The sequence below is a fragment of the Dermochelys coriacea genome, chromosome 5 (assembly GCF_009764565.3).
Source record: "Dermochelys coriacea isolate rDerCor1 chromosome 5, rDerCor1.pri.v4, whole genome shotgun sequence".
NCBI classification, from domain to species: domain Eukaryota; kingdom Metazoa; phylum Chordata; order Testudines; family Dermochelyidae; genus Dermochelys; species Dermochelys coriacea.
In genome coordinates, this window is record NC_050072.1 from 99149789 (window position 1) to 99174170 (window position 24382).

At 39.8% G+C, this 24382-nt stretch overlaps 1 protein-coding gene across 1 annotated transcript in view; it reads right to left on the reverse strand.

Annotated features, from left to right (window-relative positions):
• Positions 1 to 24382, reverse strand: part of TMC1 (transmembrane channel like 1) — a 77847-nt gene that overhangs the window by 45488 nt on the left and 7977 nt on the right. The window contains exons 2-5 of the mRNA XM_043515470.1: positions 17481 to 17546; positions 15463 to 15835; positions 12044 to 12046; positions 9347 to 9487 (exon numbers count right to left, since the gene is read on the reverse strand). Coding sequence (XP_043371405.1) covers positions 9347 to 9487; positions 12044 to 12046; positions 15463 to 15835; positions 17481 to 17546 — 583 coding nt within the window. The remainder of the gene's footprint in view (positions 1 to 9346; positions 9488 to 12043; positions 12047 to 15462; positions 15836 to 17480; positions 17547 to 24382) is intronic.

A 24382-nucleotide genomic window follows, 5' to 3' on the forward strand; every position in this document is an offset into this window, starting at 1 on the left:
ATCTAGTGGTGGAACAGAGCATGAAAGAGGGCCTGTGGGTGATAGGCAGAGAATATGTGTGCAGTTGCATTCAAGGAACCTAATAAGGAAACCATAAGCCCCATGTGATGCTGCAGCTATCAAGCAGCTACTGCGAAGTGCTCTTTTCCTTGCTCCTGCTCATCCCTCCTTCACCAGAGAATCTGAATGGCTTTTCACTGGGATACACCACTGAATTAAAATTAGTTACTTCTGATTTTCTTGCTGTGAGATCAAAGTCAGGCCTTCAATGATTTGTAGGTCAGGGTAAACTAAGGAAATTTCCCCCACTCCCTCCTAAACTTCCGGTGTCCTGGCTGGCTCTAACCGTAGAATCATAGGACTGGAAGGGACTTTGAGAGGTCATCTAGTCCAGTAACCTGTTCTCAAGGCAGGACTAAGTATTATCTACACCATCCCTGAAAGGTGTTTGTCTAACATGCTCTTAAAAATCTCCAATGATGGAAACCTCCTTAGGCAATTTATTCCAGTGCTTAATCACCCTGACTATTAGGAAGTTTTTCCTGATGTCCAGCCTAAACCTCCTTTGCTGCAATTTAAGCCCATTGCTTCTGGTCCTATCCTTAGAGGTTACGAAGAACAATTCTTCTCCCTCCTCCTTGTGCCAACCTTTTATTTACTTGACAATGGTTATCTCTCCTCTCAGTCTTCTCTTTTCCAGACTAAACAAACCCAATTTTTTCAATCTTCCCTCATAAGTCATGTTGTCTAGACCTTTAATCATTTTTGTTGCTCTTCTCTGGGCTTTCACCAATTTGTCCACATCTTTCCTGAACAGACACAATACTCCAGTTGCGGCCTAATCAGTGCGGAGTAGAGCGGAAGAATTACTTCTTGTGTCTTGCTTACAATACTCCTGCTAATACATCCCAGAATGATGTTTCCTTTTTTTTCTTTCTTTTTTTTTTTTTTTAAGAGTTACACTGTTGACTTAGAGCATAAGCTTTCGTGAGCTACAGCTTACTTCAGCGGATAAGTGAGCTGTAGCTCACGAAAGCTTATGCTCTAATAAATTTGTTAGTCTCTAAGGTGCCACAAGTACTCCTTTTCTTTTTGCGAATACAGACTAACACGGCTGCTACTCTGAAAACTGTTGACTTGTTTTTAGCTTGTGATCCACTATGATCCCAAGATCCCTTTCTGCAGTACTCCTTTCTAGGCAGTCATTTCCCATTTTGTATGTGTGCAACTGAGTGTTCCTTCATAAATGGAGTACTTTGCATTTGTCTTTATTGAATTTCATCCTATTTACTTCAGACCATTTCTCCAGTTTGTCCATATCATTTTGAATTTTAATCCTCTCCTGCAAAGCACTTGCAATCCCTCCCAGCTTGGTATGATCCACAAACTTTATAAATGTACTCTCTATGCCCTTATCTAAATCAACATGCAACTATCAGGGAATACACAGATAATAGACGTATTTCCCAGTCCTCTACATGTTTGTATGTTATGCACATGATCGTTTCCTAAGCATATTTTGAAATGCTCTTTACCTCAGGTCTCAGCTTTGAGAATAAGAACTTTATTTGCACATCCCTGGAGAATCATAACACGCCTCTGCACTTTGTGCTAAGAAAAGTGAGAAGCAGAGGAAGAGCAGTCCTATTATTACAACAGTTTATTAAATTCCATCTGCACATTTTTGAGAGCATCTTTAAAAATATCACACACTGCATGTATCACAAAATGATACAACCTCACAAATATGAAAAAGTATCAAAAACAACACTGAAAGACAAAAGTGAGCTTTGTAATCACTGGTATCATGTTATAGGTAAATTATCTATAGCACAAGATAGCTAAAGGGGTACAATTTGGCCTAACTGTGAGAGCTTTTTTGGTTGAAAAAAAAACATCTTAATCTAATTACCGACATAAGGAGCTACTAAATATTTCATGGAGTCAGGTAGTATTGCCCTTAAGTAGCCCAGGTTAATTATTAATCCTAGGTATGAGGTTGCAGCTTCCAAAGTGCTAAGTATATTGCATGTAGGGCAGTTCAGCATGTACAAAGTAGAGGATGTATTACAGCACTTAGAGGTTGCTGCTGGTGAACAGGATTCAAGTGGATAGCTCACGTTTTTCAGCAACAGTTCAGGAAGGTTTCAGTCACTAACATGTAAAAAGTCATTAAAAAGAAATGTCCTATTAATATTGATCACTTTGGACTTCTCCAAGTAAGTCTTAAAAAGACTGGCTAAAAGTTGACAGCAACACAACTGTTGCCAGGTGGCAGCTAGTTTGGAAAGTAGCTCAACAGTAATAATGGACAAACAACAGTGTTGTTTAATTTGGTTTTGGTGGTTGCCAATAAGTTCATAACAAGAGATCTGTGGGAGTATGAAGATAACAGTGGAAGAAGAAAATCTTTTTCTTCATCTCACAGAGTAGCATGTGATTGTTTTTGTCATGCTGCATTTATAGAATACTGTATTCTGTTACTGTAAATCTATTTTTATGGCTACTCTGGACTGGAAAGTAAAACTAGAGAAAAAAGACAAAGCCTAAACAACCCCCTCCCACCCACCTTCTCACCTACCCCTATGCTTTAGAAATAATCCACTGAAAAAAATCTTCACAGGTTGGTACTGCACTGCTTCCACTGGGGTCGGTGAGAGTGTTGCCATTGATTTCAATGGAACCAAGCTCAGTACCTGTAGCACAGCAGCTGGGCTCTACTTCCCCCATTGCAGGATGCTGGTAACAGCCTGGGCTGGCTTTCCAATTAGGCACAGTTGGCACATGCCTAGGAGCATCAGCATTCTAGGGGCACCTGACCTCTCTAAAACTGTGTGCAACACATAGGTCAGCTGTAGGCAGGAGGGGCGCTGACGATGCTGTGCCTAGGGGTGCATAAGGTGTAAATCCAGCCCTGGTAACAGACTGAAGATTCGCTCCCTCCTCCTTTTAATTTTATAGAAACCAGTTATGTTTTAGGGGCCCTCCCAAATATCTTTTGTTCAGTGTCACTGTTCCTACAGCCACTCCCAAGTTGTCTTATGATTCTGTGGCCTGCATTGTGCAGGAGGTCGGACTAGATGATCAGAATGGTCCCTTCTGACCTAAGTATCTATCTATCTATCTATTTATGAATCTCTTTGCATTCCATATTTATTTGAAGCTACTTTGTGAATGATACAAACTTGATCTATGTCTGCCATCTCCATCATATTTTGTTGTCATTCATTTAATTGTAGTTCATACATTGATATTAACTTTATTGGGTCGCTTTTACATTTAGTAAAAACTTTAAACAAGGTAGAATTATAGTTACATGGCATGCTATTGTATAATTGCAGGATTACATGGTAATTTAATAAGAGCATGCTAGAAGATCTGACTATATAGAAGTTAATTGTCTCTGTAGATTATACAATGCATACTTTGTATGTGTATCTGTAAAATGTAACTGAGCTATGTCAACAGTGAGAATTAGAACTGTGCTCCAGAACCAAATACAGAATCCCACTTTTCAAATGTGATCCATCACTCCAGAACCAAGAACCATTAGCTTAGAAAACAAGGTAGTTGACTAGATATGGATACACCCGTATGTCTCAGATCCTCAGGTGGTGTAAATTTGTGTAAATTTCAATAGAGTTACACCAACTTACACCATCTGAAGATCTGGCCCATAATATTTTATCTCTATCTCTATAAGCATCAATTGTAGGTTCAACTTTCTCCAAATCCAGTTCAGTAGGTAGGAACTGAAGGTCATTACCATTAGAGTTGCCTTTGTGAAACACGTTGGTGTCTCAGACCAGTTCCCAGAGGATAAGAGTCTATATCACAGATAATACCATCTCCAAAAAAGAGGAGAGGACAGGAGACAACCTGTCCTACCTTCTAATCCTCATCTGCTCTCCCTCCAGGTCAGAATTAATGCACACTGGCTTGGTAACATGGAGAAGTTTATACAGACACTGCCCATGCTACAACTTTCCTAGAATAAACAAAGCACTTTATTCTCCAAAGTGTCCAATCTGATCTCGTTCATAGGCATTACACTCAGCAAAAGGAATAGTGCACATCCTGGAATAATGGTTTGTCCCACTCCAGTTGAAACCAGAAAAAGCCCATGTAGTTAAACAAGAAGAGGAAGGAAGGAAATGCAAAATGTCTAACCTCAGTAAAGCCCCAGGAAATTCAGAGAAAGGGTGAATCACCATCCTTCCCTACTTCAGTTATGCTGAGGTAGTACAGAGAATATGGCCTTCTTCCAGGTAACTGAGAACTGTGCTCTTACATACCATATAGGTCAGATTCTCCCCCCCCCCCCCACGCAAGAAGAAAAACTTGTGGAAGTGGGGATTAATAGAGGAGGGGGTGGCAAGGGACAGATCATTCCATCAAAGGGCAAGTTTTGCCCTCAAATAGATTAAGCAGAAGCTTCAGTCACCCACTATGGATCCCTTGAGGTTCCCAAGATGCAAAGCCTTTACATGGGCTCTTATTGAACCATGCCCACATTTCAGCATGAATATTCCTTATGAGGCTGTTTGAAGGATGATGCATCTAGTTTCTTAATATCTCTCTCTGACACACACTCTCTCTCCCCATCGATTCCCATCCTTGGCCTGCCCCCTCCTGCTTTGCAAATCATCAAACCTATGAAAAGTTGTCTGTGAGATCTGAAGATTGGGGAGCAGTGCTACAGAAATTTATAACCCCAAATTCATCATAAGCCCAGGATAGCTCTGCCTGCTGGTCCCCTCCACACGTGGATCTTGAGAGAAAAATCAGGGCCATGTGAGGTGCATAATGCTAGGCACAAGGGTGTAAGGCAGGAATGGCATTTCAGCCTATGATACATCTCCCTTGTAGGTGTAAGCCAGACGTTAATGTAAGTGTAAGTGTCTTTGTATGTGAATTCTGCACCTGCACATTCAAAATGTATAGTTCACACATTTTCAGAACAAAACTAAAAAGCAAAAAATAAAAATACACTTCCTTCTAAAACAGAATGAAATTATTTACAATGTGATCATTTTTTCTGGTCAGTGTGATGCTCACTTATTACTCTAACTTTGTCATGATAGTTTAACTAAAGCTTCTTTATTAATGATTTTTCCCCTGGGAAAAATGGAAGCAAAGAAAATTGATAGAATGGTGAGACAACTGCCAATGAAATCTCACTTTATAGAGATTGGAGAAAGCAGAATGGAAGGCTTACCTCCCTCTAGCTATAGAGCATTGGCGTACACAGTTGTAACAATTATTTGATATGAATTGCACCAATCCACTCCCAGCTCAGGTAGTCAGATGGTACAGGTGCTCAGAAAAGAGCCAGGGGAAGGATGGAGCAAATAATTTAATAAAAATTACAATCTAAAACCAACATTCTCAAACTTGGGTTATTAAAATTAGGTGCCTAGAGATAACATTTTCAAAAGCACCTAAGTTACTAAATAGGCTAAGACCCATTTTCAGAAATGACTTTGGCCAGTCTACATAATGTTTCTTTCCCCTTCCCTCCCCCCCACTCTCCTGTAGTAAGCTTTGGTGATATAAGCATCTTCACATCAATATAAATGTGTCCAAACATATTTTGATTTCTAAAATACATAGTTAAAGCAGTACAAAAACTGTGAGTAAACAAGGTCTAAGTCTTGTATTAAAAGTTAATAGGACTTGGACTCCAAAGTGCCTAAATCACTTTTGAAAATGGGATTTAGACACTTTGGAAAATTTTACAGTAGATCCATATTTTGATACCTAAATAATTGGCTTCATTTTCAGAGGTGCTGCACACTCACTACTCCATTGATTTCAGTGAAATCAAGACACATGTACGGGGCCAAATATAGATTTAGATGCCTAATTTTAGGCACCTTCGTTTGAAAATGTGGCCCGGTTATTAGCTTTTAGGTTCTAATTTTTGTTTGTTTCTTCTCTGCTGAGCTGAGATATGACTCTCTATACATAATAGTGACAATCTAAAGTAGGACTGGTTTCAGAGTAGCAGCTGTGTTAGTCTGTATTCGCAAAAAGAAAAGGAGTACTTGTGACACCTTAGAAACTAACAAATTTATTTGAGCATAAGCTTTCGTGAGCTACAGCTCACTAAGTAGGATTGCCTGGTATAAATTGTAACTATTTTTGGAATGTATTTGATGTAGCTAGAGGGTAATAAATGTGATTCACTGGTTTACAAAAATAGATTTCAGTATAAAGAACTGATCTAAAGAACTGTCATTTCCACTTGGAACTCTGATATTTTCTGGAGTCAGCTATTAAAATGCTTCTAAGCCTACTTCAAAGAGAGCTGTGTGCTTAGCACATCACAAAAGAAACCATTGTTTTGGAAAGACACCAGAAAACACGTTGGTGCATATATGTGTATTCACATAAACCTTTTGATATGAGAAAATAAAATTTAATAAACTTGTAGTCTTCCAGTCTGGATAGCAAAAATATAATAATTTAGCTAATCTAATTTTAAAATTGAGTAACTAAACTAATTTATATATAATTAAAATTGTTAAATGAACAAGAATATCTTGGTTAAAAAATTGACATTATAACATCAAAATACATCAGAAGACTATCCAGGTTGAGATTTTTAAAAGAGCTCAGTGTTTGTCTAACTGAAAATCCCACAGCCAGAGTACCAAAAAAAGGGGTATAAGCCACAGAGAAACAATGAGAGAACTTTAACAGACAATGGAGAGCATATTCACCTACCCTACAATAGCAGTAGAGTTAGGGGACCTGGTTACAGCACAGTTCATAGATCCTTAGGTCTTAAGGCCAGAAGAAACCATTACGATCATCTAGTCTGACCTTTTGCATAATACAGGCCATAGAAATTCACCTGCATCAATCTCTTAACTATTGATTGAGCTACAGCATATATTTTAGAAAGATCCAGCTTTAATTTAAAGACTTTAGATGATGTGATCCACCCTGTCCCTAGGTATATTATTACAATGGTTAATACCCTCACTGTAAAAAATTTGCACTAGTTGTCCCCAGACAGTTACATTTTATAGGGTCATGAAAATAAAATGAGAGAGCGTGTCAGTATTAATGCTGGAAGAGAAAACTGAACTTAAGGTGAAAATTTTGTTCCTGCTTAACAGATTGTAACTGTAAGGTTTATCCTATCTAGGTGAGGGTTCTATAGTCCTAGACTAGATAAAGAGTATTCTGTATATCTTTGATTTTTCTGAAATTTATCTCCATTTTCCAAATTCACAAATTCATATATTATAAGGCCAGAAGGGACTATTGTGATCATTCTAGGCTGACCTCCTGTATATCACAGGCCATAGAACTTCCCTGAATTAATATCTGTTTGAACTAGAGCAGATCGTTTAGAAAAACATCACAATTTGATTTTAAAATTTCCGGTGATGGAGAATCCACCACAACCCTTGTTAAGTAGCTCCAATGGTTAATTACCACTGCTGGTAGAGTGTGTGCCTTATTTCTAGTCTGAATTTGTCTAGTTTCAACTTTCAACCACTGGATCTTGTTATATCTTTGTCCGCTAGATTGAAAATTCCTCTGTTATCAAATTTCTGTTCCCCATGTAGTAGGTACTTATAGACCAAAATATTCTTTAGTTAAGATAATTTGGAAGTACTAGATACTTGGGGGTAACTTTGCTGGTAATTCCCAAAAGAAGAAAATGAATTGCAAGATTCAGAGGAAGCTATAAGGGTACAGAAGTACATGCCTGGATCCCTTAGTCAAAAACATGGAACCAAAAGCCCTTTCCTGGAAGATACTGGCAGAACGCTACCAGCAGTCAGTGAGGGCACAGGGAGAGGGAAGGCTGGCAGGCACAGAGGAAACCAGATTACAAAAGCACACTGCAGGGCTGCACAGTTTCCTGGGGAAGCAGATTGTTCATTTCATTTCATTCATAATTGCATTGACTTCTGGATTGCAAAATGTCACTTAACTAAACAAGCCAAGTTGATTCCGACAGAAAGATCAGTATTTCATGTGTTTTGCCAGTTTAGCCAAGACCTAAACATTCTAGCTTTTTCAGATGAATTTTTCAGATTGTTTCAAGAGAAAATACCTGAGACCCAGACCCATCACAGTTAAACAGACTCAAGTGGGCATGGAAACAAAACTATAAGCCCTGAGGGCTCTGCGTGGAACTATATAAATTTCTGCTAAGCAAACTAAGCAGCCAAAGCAGGGGCTGCTGCACTGACGGCAGAAGAGAAAATGGGGCCCAGCTGGGGCCACCTCAGCTTCCCCTGAACTTTTAGAACTATCCAGGGCAGGCCCCCACTACTCTGAGGGCACTAGAACCCAGGAGGTGCCACCTGTCTCTTCCCCTCACCATGTGGCCTTGGAGAAAAACTGCAGAGTAGAACAACCAGCCAGAGACTCTAGAAGCAGGCAAAGGAGGGATGTTTGGACATTCTGAGAGCTTTGTATAGTTTGGACTGGACTTTCTCTGGCCTGCACCAATTGGCTGTTTGCTCCAATCATGCCCCTCCGTCATAGTCTCTTCACCTGTCCCCTTCTCACCTTCTTCTCTATACTGTCTACTCTCACCCCTTCCCTTCAATGTCCCCTCTCCACTTTTCTTTCCATTTAGCTGATCCCCTCCTAACTAACTCCCTGCCCCCGCAAAAATAAATAAATAGTGGAACTAACATGACATTTGCTGCCATCACATTGTTCACTCTGCTTGTGTGTTACACCCCTTCCCACACTATGTTTCTGTTTCATCTATTTTGATGATAAGCCTCTGTCTCCACTGGAGACTTATTTGCTAGTGAAAACAACCTTTTTGCTTTGGTGAAAATGGAAGTGTGGCATTCACTAAGACCAAAGGCAGTTTGTGCCTACAACGTACAAGAAAATGCATAAAATGTTCCCAATGTTTTGTTTTTCCCAAAGTCAATTAAATTTTCATTCATTTCCTTTGCAGTTTAAGAGACAGAGAATTTTCTTGAAATATATGCTAAAATTACAGCACACAGGCCATCAGATGGCATTCAAGACAGCTCCAAAGATAGTTACCTTTCTAATTGATGGGAAACTATCATGATCAGAAAGGTCTGATCAGGGTGGGTAATAGAATCCTAAAAAACAGATTTGACTCCTTCATATTTTCACCCCAGATCTAAGGAGGTGAAGGAGCATTGACACACAATGCCACTTAAGTCCCAACGATGGGCTTTCAGAGAAAAAAATAAAAAAAAGAGCTTGATTTCTGGGGCTGCTTGAAGTTCAACAGATATAGAAATAAAGAGAAAATTGAGAAAAACAACAAGAGTACACAGTACAAACACCACAGTGACAGCATTATTCATTATGAATCAGACCATACTTCAGGACGTCTAGTTTCTTTTTCATCTGCCATGGTTTGTTTCGTAATGTGGCAATTAGTTTCTTTTTCTCTTCTACCTCTTCCTTCAGCTTGGCCAATTCCTCCTCCGTAATTGGCTCCTCTTCAGAGTCAGAGTCAGAGCTTCAAACAAAAGTGGAGGGATAAATACAGTAAGTTTAAAAACGTGAGGATAATAGAAGGTTTCACTGAAGCAGATGTTCGGTGCTAACTCCTTAACTTGATCCTCTAAGTCTGTGTTTTGCAGCTGTAACTCTGAACTTGAATTTCTGTAACCCTGAACCTGAAATGAAGTATTTGGAGCTTGAAGTACTGAAACTGAGCTGGACTATGACAAAGACAGAGATGTAGGACCTGATCCAAAGTCCATTGAAGTCGGTGGGAATTTTTCCATTGACTTCAATGGGCTGTGGATCAGGCCTTTAGAGAGCAAGAGATCTGCTCCTCAATCTGTTAGATGCAAAGGTTCATGTAAGGAAACCCAACTCAGAACATTGTATAGGTTCTTTTTAAAAGAGTGTTTAAACCAGTTGGAGGGAGGTGTTTTTTCAAACCGCAGTTTTTGAGAGAGCCATTCCCCACCTGTGAAGGCTCATCTCTGTTGGCTAGTTTGGAGTAGGAAGAGTCATACTCTCACTCTCTCTTCCCCGATACCTGGGCTAATCATAATCTGATCTTTAAATTGTAATAATGACCATCTTCTTATTAATACAGAAAGGCAGAGCCTATGGCTTTTTAAATTATGCATGCTTTATACAGAGAGGGGCTAAAACCAGAATCTTGGATCTGAACCACTTTAAATTTGCGGGAGAGAGTGTTGTGTTCTAATCTCTGAATTTCAGCCCCACCCTATGGCTTTGGTTGCAAAGGGACTTATTTTTGGGTCCAGTTTATATGTGGCCAAAATCTTGTGACACCATCAGTTCACATAAGAGTATGGAAATTTTGCATGAGAAATTGATTTTGCAAATTTACATACCTCAGAACTCTCACAAGATCAGCTAATTTCATGCAACTTCTGCTATTTAGGGGCAAAATGTCATGAAATTTTAGCACTGTCAAACCCATAACCTGGCTCTGAATCAAAATTAAATTTAAACCCTAGCCTAAACCCAATGAAAATGCAAACATCATTGCAATTATCTCCAATTATATATAAATCCACTACCACAGTAAAGCTAAGCTGATATCATGCTGTTAGTGGGTAGCTCAGAATGTTCTGGATATGGGTCTGTGTTGAGTAATATTCCCTCCACTACCTGAGTGGATAACATGGCTAAAGATAGTTGTGACAGATATGGCAATTTCATGAAGTATCATTGAAAGACCTTTTGGTATTAAGCTTATGTATTATTATGGGCCAGGATTGTATGTATCTTTTCTATGGGGGAGATATGACAAATATTGCACCCCATCTTTGGGGTCCATTGTTTTAACTGCATGGTTGATAATATGATTATTCTCCACTCCATGAGGAAGGGCTATCACAAATCCACCAGGAACAAAAAACATTGGGTGGTGATTAAGGCAAATCAGCCAGGTTGTAACTCCCCCTGCAGGGAGATACCACCTCCTCGGATGGCTTGCATATACTAGTTCAAACTAGATTCTCCAGAGACCAACAGACAAAGAATTGCCTTTTGGATAAATAGCCTGAGTTTAAACATACTCTTTCTGATCCAACGGACAGAACCTTCTATCCAAGAATGTCCCCAATCCTTCTAGAAGGGTTGGAATAGGTGACTCTATCAGAGTTCTTGTTGGAGTGTGGGGGGGGGTGATCTCTGGAGTAAGCTAATGGCACGTGTAATTTTTTTAATTGTTTAATATTTTTTCTCTGAAATGTTTTCACCTTAAGAGTAAATATGTGTGCTTATAAAAACCTGTATATTAACATATAACTGCAGGTTACAAGTGCCCAGAGCCTTTGAAGAGAAAGTAAAGTGCAGGTGCTGGCCTGTTTAGGCAGTTTGGCTTGATGCGAATATCACAGTGAAGGCAGTAAACTGTGCAGCCTGAAAAAACCCTGGTCAAGAGGGGGAGAGAGACATTGGTCTCTGCCCCATAGTGATGACTGCTGAGGAGCTGGGAGCCTAGAATGGTGCCCTTGAAGGATCAGAAGAGGGAAATACAGGTGCAATTGCCCTGAACTGTGACAATAACTACCTACTGCTCTCCCAGATATGACTACAAACAGATAACCATCAGTATGACAGAAACCATTTTTTGCAGCAGTGGCATGGGGAAAAATGCTTAAAAATCATTGAACCCAATTCAAATCAGTGCTGAGGATGGCAACTAAAGGAATTTACAAAGAAATTATCCAGTGAATTTAGCTCTTTTTCCTGTTCTGAATGTTCTGTGAATGGACTGATGCCTTTAGGAAATTGTTTGTTATTTGAATTAGTTTTAGGAACGGTTTGTTCATGCAAAGTTTACCCTATGGACTGTTTGCAAATTGCTTGCTGCCATTAAATCTTTGAATGCTTGATATGAATGATCTGATATTTGAGCTGTGTGATTAAGTCACAAAATGTGGTTTCTGTTCCCTGACTGGATAAACAAGGATTTATAAAGTTCTTCGAATTCCCTTCAAAACAAATTCCATTTGCTAATGCAATGAATTATATGAATAACCAGACCTCAGTTATTGACCTAAAATGTTCTTTCTATTAATACTTGCTCCAAAACATTTCCCAGCATGAATAATCATTAAAAGATAATAAAAAGTTATACCAGCACAGTCAAAGTGAAATTCTTTTTAGAAAACATCAAAACATCAAAATCAAAAGATATTTTTTTCACTCTTCACCAAGCTCTACCTTTGGTAACAAATGCTATGTGAGAAGAAAATAAAAACAGCATTTGAGATGACTGTATGAGACACATTAGACTGAGCCAGAAAAAAAGAAAAACAGAATTCTACAATTACCAAATTCTCTGTTACTAAAGAATCAAATGCTACATACTCAAGAGAGCTGAACGTTAAAGAACTTGAACTCATCATCCATAAAATTTCAGCAAGAATGTGTCATAAAAAAAATTCCACTGCTGAAAACAAACCTCTACAGAAAGAAAGAGCCTTGCTGAAAGCCAATCAGATATATTTATTATTTGGTGTTGAGATGAGCACTATAGAAAGATCTAGGCCAACGTACTGAAAATCAAAAGTAAGATGTCTCATGGATATCATCATGAGGCACTTGAATCCTAATGCAAGGGAGTACTCTTTTTTAAAAAAGAAATCAGAAGGACTGACAGGGAATTGAATATTATACTATTGATGATAAAGGAGTTAAATCCTTTGTCCCTGTTCCAGCCGAGGCAGCACCAAAGCAGCCAGAAACCTTTCTGACCAAGGCAGCTAAGGAGGGTTCCCTTTGACACAGGGGAATCTCTGTGTTGTTAGAAGTGTTGTAGCTAGTTCTGAGAGGAATGTGTGTGGGAGTATGAAAAATAAATTGTGATACTCTGGAGCCAGTAAGGAAAGGATGCTGTACAAAATGAACGAGACACTGCAAACAAGGCAGAATAAAATATATAAGAGCTTTTATTTGTCCCACTGCTCCTTATATGATGTAATGTCAGACATAGCACTGGTAAAAATATATATATAATTTCTTCAAAAGCAAAAATTTATTTTTTTAAACAAAATTCAAAATAAAGCCAACCAAATGTTTTCATCTCTTCTATTTAGAATGTTTTAATCAACAAAATCAAAAATTTTATTGAAATCAAACTTTTGTGAAACAGTTTGATTTCAATTAAATTGCATTTAAAAATAATTTGGGTAAAAAATTGACAGTTTTCCTTTAGCTCAAGTGTAAGGTCTCTGCTGTTGGAACCAAGAGATCTGAATTCTTCTAGCTTTATTTACAACCAGTTTAAATGCTGCTTATGTGAAATCAGTGGGACTACTCATAAAGTGCTATTCAGTATAGGAGTATCACAATCTGGCCCCATAATAATGGACAAGCTCAGATGAAAGACTTTCAGAGCTTTCCAAAAGACCTTGACAAGGTCCTTTGCACGAGGCTGCTAAGGAATCTAAGTAATCTTGAAGTGAGAGGTAGTGTTCTCTCATGGACAGAATATGGACAGGGAAAACAAATAATTGCACAACATGGCAAAAAGTTAGCAGTGGATGCTCCAAGGTTCCTCATTATGCTTTTCTTTTCCTTGTTTATTTTTTTTTCATTCCTATCTGCTCTGCCTGAAAAGCCAGAAGCTGTGCATCACTTTTAAATCAGTAGGTTAGTGGTCCCCAAACGTCTTTGGTCACACACACACACCTTACCTGGTCTGCGCCCCCTCTGGGAGCCACAGTCTGGATGAAGGCCAGGAGCAGGGCTGCAGCTGGGGCTGCAGCAAGGAGCAGAGCCATGGCCAGGAGCAGGGCCAGAGCTGCGACTGGGGGCAGGGCTAGAGCAGAGCTGGGCTGGGGGCAGAGCGGGATTGGGTGCCGTTCCCTCCCCTCCCACCATGGAAGCTGGCCCAGGTCCCACCATGCCCCCCCCCCGATGTTCCTCCGCTTGCTCCTAGGGGGGCACGCCCCACAGTTTGGGGACCACTGCCATAGATAGCCTTTGTTGTGATGAATCCACATGGACATACTAAAGAGCTCATACTTTCCACCCTCTCCTCCTCCCCCAAGTTTGCAAATGCTCTATCTGAATTAAATCAGCCAAACTGATCATCAGCACGTCATTCTTTGTTCATACGTTATTTGTGCTCGCCTATCAAAATAAATACTCTTTAAACACCCTTTGTTTTTATTGTAAGAAATTGTCTGAACAATATACAATTTAAAAAACTTTCTTCAACTCATTTCAACTTTCTTACAATTACTTTTTTAAAATCTTTAAGATGTCATTTTGTGACATACCTCATAAGCTTCTGCTATCAGAAGAAAGGACAGTCCCTCTACTCTTGGTATCCCAGAGCTCATACCTTATTTACAATAGCTTGTTGGGAAAGTGATCTTGTTAGTTGTCCCATTTACTGTCTAAGGAGACAATGTTCTTGATGTCCCTCCAGGAATAGATAACTATCTTTAGTTATTCCTCAAATGTTATCCTTGCTATCCCCATGAGCAATGTCCTAGTCTGTAATGTTTCTAATTAATTAGCCTAAATGAATATATCCTCCTCTATTGAAATTTATCATCCAGTCCAAAAAGTTCTTTTTTCATTCAATTTTACATTTTTCAGTGGGTCTTTTTTTTTTTACTACATAACTATTTAATGTTCACAACAGAAGACAAGAACAACAATAAGTGAAAGAATATCAATTGGCACAGCCAGGAATATGATTTTAGTAAAATATACTTGAGTGCAGGAAACCACATAAAGGAAGGATAATGCTGTAATGGATTTCATAGTGAAGAGCTGGAACAAAGACAAATTCTAGGAATGCTAATATGGAGTAGCATTGTATTGAAATGTGTTTGGGGAGAAATTAATATGAGAGTCAGGACAACACGTCTCACATTATGGGTTCCTTTCCTTTGATGATTCCTGCTGTGTTCTTCTGGGGTTTCTCTGGGGGCACCGACACCCATAGTGAATGTAAAAATGAGGGAAGTGGAATATCTCTCCCAGCTATGTAAATGTATCTATCTCCATCTGCTTCAGGATGCACTCTTCCCAGCAGGTGGTTCCTTTCAAAGAATGTGATTCACAAACACAAAGCATGAGGTGGTGGAAAGAGAAGGTAGAAGAATGAGAGCATCAAGGCTACTAGCAGAACAGCACAAAGGTTGGAATTTTCAGAAGGCCTCAGCACCCACACTGGGTGCTCAATTTTCAAAAGACTTCAGATTCCATTTAGGCATCTAAATAAGTAGACAGGTTTACAACATATCTCAGCATACCTGGCATGGGTTCTTGGAAATCTGGCCATAAGTATCACAATGAGAGCTGTGGGAACTGAGCTCTTTAGAAAATCTGGCATCAGTTGTGGGTCCTGAGTCCCTGAAACTCTGGCCTTGATCTTTTCTGAAAAACTGGCCCTTATAGCTAAGGGAGTTGTGCTGGCTGTGGGTACTTCATAACTATAGCCATAAATTCAGATAGGTTTCAGATTACATATATAATTACCTTGAGGAGCCTTTCTTTTTATCCTTTTTCTTGTTGTCCTTCTCCTTTTTCCCTTTCTCATCAGGTTTTTTTTCCTGTTTGGTCTCATTTTTGCCTCTTCCTTTTCTGCCCCCTTTATTGTCTTCTTCTCCATCCTCATTGGGCTCCTGCTGTTTGGATATCTGATTTTCCCTGTTCTTCTTGTTTTTGCAGGATTCCCAATCAGAATCACTGTCCTCATTCCCAGTCTGTTTCCTCTGTGCTCTCCTGTTTCTCTGTCTGCGTTGCCCAGCTGTCCTTGTCTCCTCTTCCTCCTCCAAATCCTTTCTGGCTCTGGCATTTCCTCTTCTGGTTTTGGCAGTTACTTCCTTCTCTTTTTCAGATTCTTCTTCATCTTCACAATCATGATGGAGGGTGGGAAGGGGGACACGCAAAAACAAAAAGTTAATATTGTGTATTGACACCAGCAATTCTCTCTCTTGCACACACATGTACAGAATGTATGTTATCAATATGATATACTGTGGCTGCACAGTACATAACAAAATGATAAACAGTTTAGAAACCTGACCTATGATGAAAGTTTAAAAAAACTGGGCATATTTAGTCTTAAGAAAACTATGGGGGGTGCGAGCGGATGTGATGGGATGTTTGAACCTACACTGGTGAAGTAAGGATTAAGGAGTAGCTCTGGGCCCATAAAGCCCTGCCCAGCTGCCCCTGCTGGGCATGCTCACAGCGGGCGCTAAGCTCAAAAGGGAACAGTTTAGCTCCATCTGGAGTTTTACAGTTTAGCTCCTGCCAAGAAGCCACTGATGTCCAGGTGGCCAGGCCCAATCCTCAATGCCAAGCCACCACAGACCTATCAATTGCGGAGATTGACAACAACAAGTTGTGGCTGCGAGAAGAAGACCCTTCGGAGCATGGACAGCAAGAGCTTCAGAAGGGACCCACAGGCAACCAGTGACACCAATAGAGGAACAGAAGCTGGGGTAGGAAGTGGTCCAGGGAGAAGATATAGGGGCCCCTTCCCTTGGATCATACATTTTGTAATTACTGCTTCATTGGACCCTGGGTTGGAACCTGGTGGAGCAGGGAGGTCCCAGGTTTCCCTAACTCCAGCCATTGACTCTTGCCACGGGTGACGTGGCCATTGACTCTCACTACAGGGCAAAGTGGCCACTGACTCTCACTTTGTGAGACCTATCCCAGAGTACTACCAGCAAGCGATGCTGCTGGGAGCAGACCTGAACCCCCTGTTCCCAGCACAGGATCTGATAAATCTTCAGATATGTTAAGAGCTGTTATAAAGAGGACATTGATCAATTTTCTCCATGTCCACTGAAGAAGTAATTTGCTTAATCTGCAACAAATAAGATTTAAGTTCGATATTAGGGAAAACTTTCTAACTATAAGAATAGTTAAGCTATGACAGTGATTCTGAAATTTCCCTGGAAGGCTATTCCAGAATAGTCTTCCAGGGAAATTTTGGAATCACTGTTATTGAGATTTTTAAGAACAGGTTAGACAAATACTTGTCAAGGAAGTCCTAGGTATACTTGGTCCTGCCTTGGTGCCAGGGGTGGACTGGATAACCTCTCAAAGTCCTTCCAGCCCTACATTTCTATGATTCTATCATTAGAGCTCATAACACTCCTATAGCCCTGACAGATTAAGATACCAATTTCATTATATTATCACCCTAGTGATAGACTTCCCTGCTGCCTTCCAACCACTGGAGTTATTTTCCAAAGATATTAGTTTAAACATGAAATTCAGAGTGCACTACAGTCAAAACATGATTACAGTAATTCATGAATTATGGGATCAGGATGTCTCAAAAGAATAGTAATAAGCTATAGAGCTCTTCACTTCAGATGACTAGTTTAAATCCAGCCCAAGTCTCTTCACTAAAAACAGTCATTTTGTTAAGTGGAGACCTGCCAAACAGGAACTGGATTAAGCCTCCACATTTCATGTCATGCACTGCAACAAGAAACTGTCTGAATGTAGAATTGAAATTGTCCATCACTAATTACCTATTTTGCTGTCATCATCTTCACTCTCAGCTGCACTGCCTTCTTCATTGTCAACTTCAATGCCCACTATGAAAGAAAATCATATCATGCTGTACATTGAAAGATGAATAGTCATTAAAGACATTTTTAAAAGATATGCTTTGAAATGACTTGACTGTGTCATATTTGGGCTCTTAGTTACAAAAACCCAACATACTGGAACACTGAAGTTTTAGAATATATATTTTTGTGAGAACAACCAGGGAAGTATGAACAACACAGTGGCATGTGGCACCCCTTGCCCCCTTTCTTTGGCCAGAGCACTGGAGCTGAGAATGATGGTAATAAAAAGTGAGATTTACTTTTTCAAATAGGAAGAAGTTGGAGGATGTGAAAGGTAGAAGTCTTATGGAGAGATGAGGTAACTAGCAGCTACCTCCTGATTGGCAGAGAGCAGAAAGACAATGAAAAAATGGCTGCCTCCCTAGGCAATTCTCAAACTTTCTTTAAAAATGTGCAAGACTAGCAGTGACTAGTGCTCTGGAATCTTCTAAGATCACCTGCAGGCTTTAACAAAGAGCCATTTCCTGGTAAAACTGAGTGGAGGGGGAATGAGATTTAGGAGTAGCAGCACAGCTGATGGGTAGAGGGTTTCAGAAGAGGGGAGAGGAGTTTCTCTTGAAGCTTCAGATTTAGAATTCAAAACCCAAAGCAAAGTGGCAAGAAATGATTTTGTTCTTTCTTGGACAGGGATTTGCCCTACCTCATAGCCCTCCAGAGACAAGATAGGGAGCGGAGACTCCAGAGAGAGGACCCCATATACTAGCCACCTTCCACTCCCAGGACAACAATACTTAGGTTAGAGTGGGGTCCCTGGTCTTAAGTGGAGGGACATGGCTGCGGTGTTACTGTCTTACTGGAGTCCAGTAATCCAGTGACGGAGGAAGCTGATGGTTGGCTTAATGAGAGAAGGGCACTTATGGGCACTGGTTGTAATGAATAGAGGAGGTTGGTTGAGTTGCTCTGTTTACTGAGATGTGGTTGGAGGGTGTGGATCTATGGTTCTGCAAACATTATCAAGCCTGTTACCTAAATGTTTTCGGAACTGGGTTTATTATTCCTGGAAAGATCTAGAACACACAAACCTACCTTCATTTTATGGAAGTTGTCATTCGAGTCAAATTATTCACACCGCTCTAATAATGATTACTAATGAGTAGAGCAGGAGATATCCTGTACCTGCTAGCCACAAGTAACCAGGAGTATATCCCAAATAATCTCCCTGGGGCACTTTGAACCAGTGGTGGTGATGGTAGGGAACCCTATGTATTTAATTCCAAAAAAGTTCAACTGTAGAAAAGAACTATTTGGTGACCTGGAGTCAACCTGGTGTTGATCAACTGGTGTAGAGACCAGTGATGTTCCCTCAGAAAGATTTGTACTGGTGTAAGAGGAGAAGGTTGCAGCCGGCTCCCTGAAAAGTTCTCAAGGTGTCTCTGTCTGGGCCTGGAGGTCCAGAAGCATGAAGGAGATGGCTTGAGGCATGCCGATGGAATGTATAAATTGATATGTAGTGGGAAAGAATTAAGGAGGAAATTAAGAAATATTGTCCATTAATATAACTATGCAGCTGTTATTCCATTTCTTTTTACCATATATTTTCAGACATGTGCTACCTAACTTTCTCCCTGTAATGTCAGGACAGTAAGCCTATAGTAAATTGTGCAACTCAAATTTTCTAAAACAACCTTTCAGTCAACAGGAAACTAAAATTATCATTATTATTCACTTCCTTCTGTGCCTTTTCACTTTTCCTCACTCTTGTAGTGGTTCCCCTCCACCACAGTTTCTGTCATAGACTCATATTAAGCAGCTTGTGACCTCTTAAACAATGATGTAGAAGTTAATTTATCCAGTGAAAAACTGTAACCAAACAATCAGACATTGCTGCTTAGCTTTGCCGAGATAGGAGATTATAAATCAAAAAATGGTAAAATATGTAAAGCTGTAAACAAGAAACAAAAAAGAGTCTTGTTTCTGTCTGTGAATTAACATTGAAAGGATTATTATCCAATATTTGACAGACATATTAAAACAGGGACATATGCACAAAATTTAAATTCCCTCCATAAAGCATCTCTTTGTAATAGTATTTTCTGTTATTTGAACAACATCTGCATAATAATTTTTTAAGGTTATGCAAAAATGTAATTGTGCAATATCATCAGTGGGATGTGAAAATAAGTGCTCTTTTGTTCGGCCTGGACATATGCCTTCTGTTGCTGGCAGTAACTGGATCTACATTTGACAAAGATCATTACATTGCTATTGAGAGCTTGCAATGACGAAGACAGACATCTCTAAAAAGATATGTTGCATGCAACAGAAGCTCATGGTCTTTTATTTGCAACTAATTCCTTTGCTGAGCTCCTCCAGCCAAAGAGAAATTCCCAAGGAAGCATTATAATGATATAGGATTGGCCTTACTTCAGATTTTGATGAGTGCAGACAATGAGCAAACAGCTGGGGAGTTAGAATATATTCTGAATCATTCACTGGAGCTAAAAGTATATCATGCAGAAATTAACATTATATCTGGTACAAATAAAAACAATGCCTATGCAGTGTAGTAACTTAAATGCAATAGAAGGTAATTGATTGAATTTAATTAAATATAGTGGCATAAGATAATAAATGTGCTAAACTGAATCCAGCATATCGGACAAGATAATATCTTCCACTAAATAATAGGATCACTCATCATCCTGATTAATAAATAATAGAAAGTCATCCAAATAATAGAAAGTCAACATGTTTACATGCTTGATTATCTATGTGACCAGCAATAGAAGTGCTAAATAGCAGAGATTTTAAACAACAAACAAAGAAAAAAACATAGGACCAAATGGAAGTGGATATGTGAAAAGGACGTGACAAAAAGCATTGTATTAGCCTGGAAGTGCAAAGAGAGGATTAGAGGGGATCACGCACCTGCAAGAGTAGTGAGTTCATAGTGCAGACCTTGCACAATCTTGGGTTTTTTTTGCAAAAGCTGACAATTTACAGCATTAGATTGAAAGGTAGTTGCTGCCTCCATGACCTCATTTTTCTGCAAAAATAGACCTTGCAAACCTGGTAAATCCATTTGTCCTAAAGATACCCTCTAAAAAAAAAATTTACTGTGCAACAGAAACCATTTTGGTAACATTTAAGTGACAAATTATCACAGGTTAATTTTATATCTGCTGGAATTACACATTATTGTGCTTCATTCCACAAACACTCTGGCCTTCTCTGCAGTAGATAAGAACATAAGAATGGCCACATTGAGTCAGACTAATGGCCCATGTAACCCAGTATCCTGTCTTCTGACAGTGACCAGTGCCCGATGCTTCTGAGGGAATGAACAGAACTGGGCAATTATTGAATGATCCATCCCTAGTCATCCAGTTCCAGCTTCTGGAACTCAGAGGATTAGGGACACCCGGAGCATCGGGTTGCGTCCCTGACCATCTGCCCTTCACAACATCCCCTGGCAATGAGTTCCATAGGTGTACTTGGACTTGCAGAAAGCCTTTGACAAGGTCCCTCACCAAAGGCTCGTAAGCAAAATAAGTAGTCTTGGGATAAAAGAGAAGAATTTTCACATAGTGAAACATTCTGGGAGTTAAAGGATATCAGAGTTGTTTGTTAATACCTCAGAATTCCCAGATGCAGTCAGTATCACCATCAACATAGACCCGACCCTGGAGCAGAAGTGACAGTTCTTAACACAGCTTCCACTGATTAGTTGCATTGCTGCTGAAGATTGGAAAGTGTTACGGGCAGAATTCAGGAACAGATAAGAGCTCCTGAGTTTTCAGTTAATGGGCACGGTGCTTATAACTCCCCTTAGCACAACGTCCCAGGATCAGCTGTAGAATAATTTACTGGTGCAGCAGGCAGGCACTGAGGACCAACCTTGCCTTCTTGCAGTTCATGAATGTTTCCTGAGTGGAGCACCATTCTGGATGAGACCTGTATTTTATGTTGGGATGATAGCTGGATGGGGTGATGGTGAATGTCAATAAATTTCCAAATGAAGATGGATGCCTATTAAAGAAATATCTCAGTACTACATTGATGGTATTGGTATTGTTAGTTCCAGGATTCTTCTTCCCTCAAGCACAAACGAATAAAAAAGGCAATAAGGCACAATGACATCAAACAGAACACACAGTGTGTCTATTATTATTCATCATAATTATTATAGTAGCACCTAGAGGCTTCAGACAGGCTAGGTACCCATTGTCTCAGGCACTGTATATACATAGAGGAAGTGACAGTATCTGTCCCAAAAAGCTTACAGTCTGAAGACTGTTAGTTATGTCAATGTCCTCTCATCTTGTGATAGTTCATTTTCATTTCAGTCATCCTCCTCTGTCAGCTGTCCCTTGGACTCCAGGACACTCGGCTCCTGATTCTTGGCAATTTTCATCAGCCTCACCTTCACCCCCCGCAAGCACCAACAACCTGGAATGATTGCCTGAATGGAGACAAGCACTGCATAGAAGGGCCGAAGATGGAGGTGCCAGTGACTCAAGCAGCCCTGACAATGCTCTTTTATGATATTGGTCCAACAGCCTCTGGATGTTGTCCCAGCACTGGTTAGCACTACACCCAATTCACCAAACTTTGTGACACCTTGCTGGAGACCAACCGCTTGTGGACAATGTTGGTGAGCTCCACCTGGAACACCTCATCATTCCATATCCCAAGCAGAGCTCTCATATTGGTCTCAGGCCAGTTTTCAGCTCTATCAGAAGTTTTTCCAGAAGAAGCATGGTAGGAAGCAAAAACAAGACTCTCACAGAAATAGATGCTAGAAAAAGCAAAAAAAAAACCCTTATCCCCAGCTTTCCATCCCCTGATATAAATGATGCTTGCAAAATGCTTGGGCAGCAGTTGTATGTGTGTTGTGCAGTTGTTACCAGCTTAAGCCATTTTACTGCAATGCCTTTACACCATATAGGTAAGACCTAAACTGCTCTGCTTGATGTATGTGCAGCTGATGAAACCTGTTAAGACTTGTTTTGGGAAATCATTTTTTTAACTAAATTGTTTTTTTACAGAAATGTTACACAGAAAGTAACAAACGTGCTCAAGTATAAACAAGACAGGAATAAGCAGCAGGGAAAATGAACTTCACACAGATAAAAACCCTGGTCCATGCAAATATCACTAGTAATTTTTAAAAAGGGGGGGGCAGGGCAATACAGAATATATTGCATTAAAAAGTTCTAGAGTGGTCCGGACATGTTAAATTTCTTATCTTTATTTCTTACCTACAGAGCTCACAGTGTGGTCTGATACAAAGCATTATTTATTAGGTTGGTGTTATTGGATTGTAACTCAGTATTGTATGTTGCTGAGCAAACAGTATCAATAGCTACAGTTCAATGATAATTGAAAGTAGCAGGAGAGGAGCTGCAGCCAAAGTGCACCAGACTTTGGAACATGTGCCTTTCATGGTTATCAGTGTCAGCAACATTGCTACTGGTGCCAATTTTTAAAATACTTATGAGACTTCTGACCTGACATGGTGGACAAAGCATATTAAGCAAAGCAGAAAAAAATGGGTAAACTGTATGAATAATATGAGGTCTAGGGTGTAGGCCTGGTAAGTGGCACTTGTTACATTAGTACCAAAACTTTCTCTGCTCCACAGGAGCATGCACACATTACAGGATCTGTTCAGGTTCACTTGAAAGGCCAGTGAGATTTTTGACACACCTGACCTAAGTTTGGACTTTATAAAAAAGCCAGAAACCTAAAGTGTTTCTAGTGGCTTTCTCGCAAACATTTCATGTAGCTCTGCACTTTATTGACATTAGAAAAGCTGCGTCATGAAACTGATCATGCAACTAGCAAATATACATATTAAAGAAACAGATCCCTTCTCAGCTGCTGGAGTGACGAAGACCACATGCGTAGAAATACAAATAATTTTAAGATCGTTGCTGTATTAATAATTGACTTTTTGGTTTTGTTTGTTGGTTTTGTCACATATCTGAAAGGCCAACATTACTGGTAATTTGGACATTTGGTAGATAGGAACAATAAATTGTTAGAAATATACTTAGCATTATTACTAGAAAGCTACTTCAGATCATTAACTCAGTAATAGTTTTCTAAGAGGAAAAGCAGGGGCTAAGCAGCCCACAATTCAATGCTACAATTATTCATGGTAAACCCTATCTTACTGAATTATTAGGGGAGCATTTCATTCATATACAAATTACATTTCATGGTGACACTAAATCTAAATGCTGTTTAGCACTAAACTTCAATTCACTTCTATATGACACAGCCTACAGAAATGGCAGCAAAGTATTCCTCAGACACTTTACTATTACCCTGCATCAAAACTGAAGGCTTCATGATACACTGGTTTGCTGAAGTCGTTATTTATAATCTGTGGTGCAAGACCATAAACATCAGTATGTGGGATGCTTTTAGCTGTATAACTGTCACTTGTTTCCAGCTTTTTCAAATTGGCCTACACGCGATCAGACTTGTGAATAGCTCCAAGAAGCAGGGCAGAGCTATGCATCAACATCTAGAATGACCCAGTGTTAATGAGAAGGTTTGAAGAGGGTTTCAAACATCTTGGGGTATGTGTTCACTGCAGAGTTATCTTGGGTGACCAGCACCAGGATCTGAGCATCCAGGTTAGCCTAGCCTAGTGTGCGCAGCCTGAGTTACTGGTGCTGCACCTGGATGTGTCACTAGGACTTCAGGATATGCCTCCAGTGGTTCTTTGTGCGGTGGTAAGCTGAATCACTCTGATTCGTTCCCAGTGAATTGTGGGAGAACTTCTCTGTCCTTCTGAGTTCATGGAGGGAGTCATGGGAAGGCACTAAAGGACTTTCACCACTCAAGTG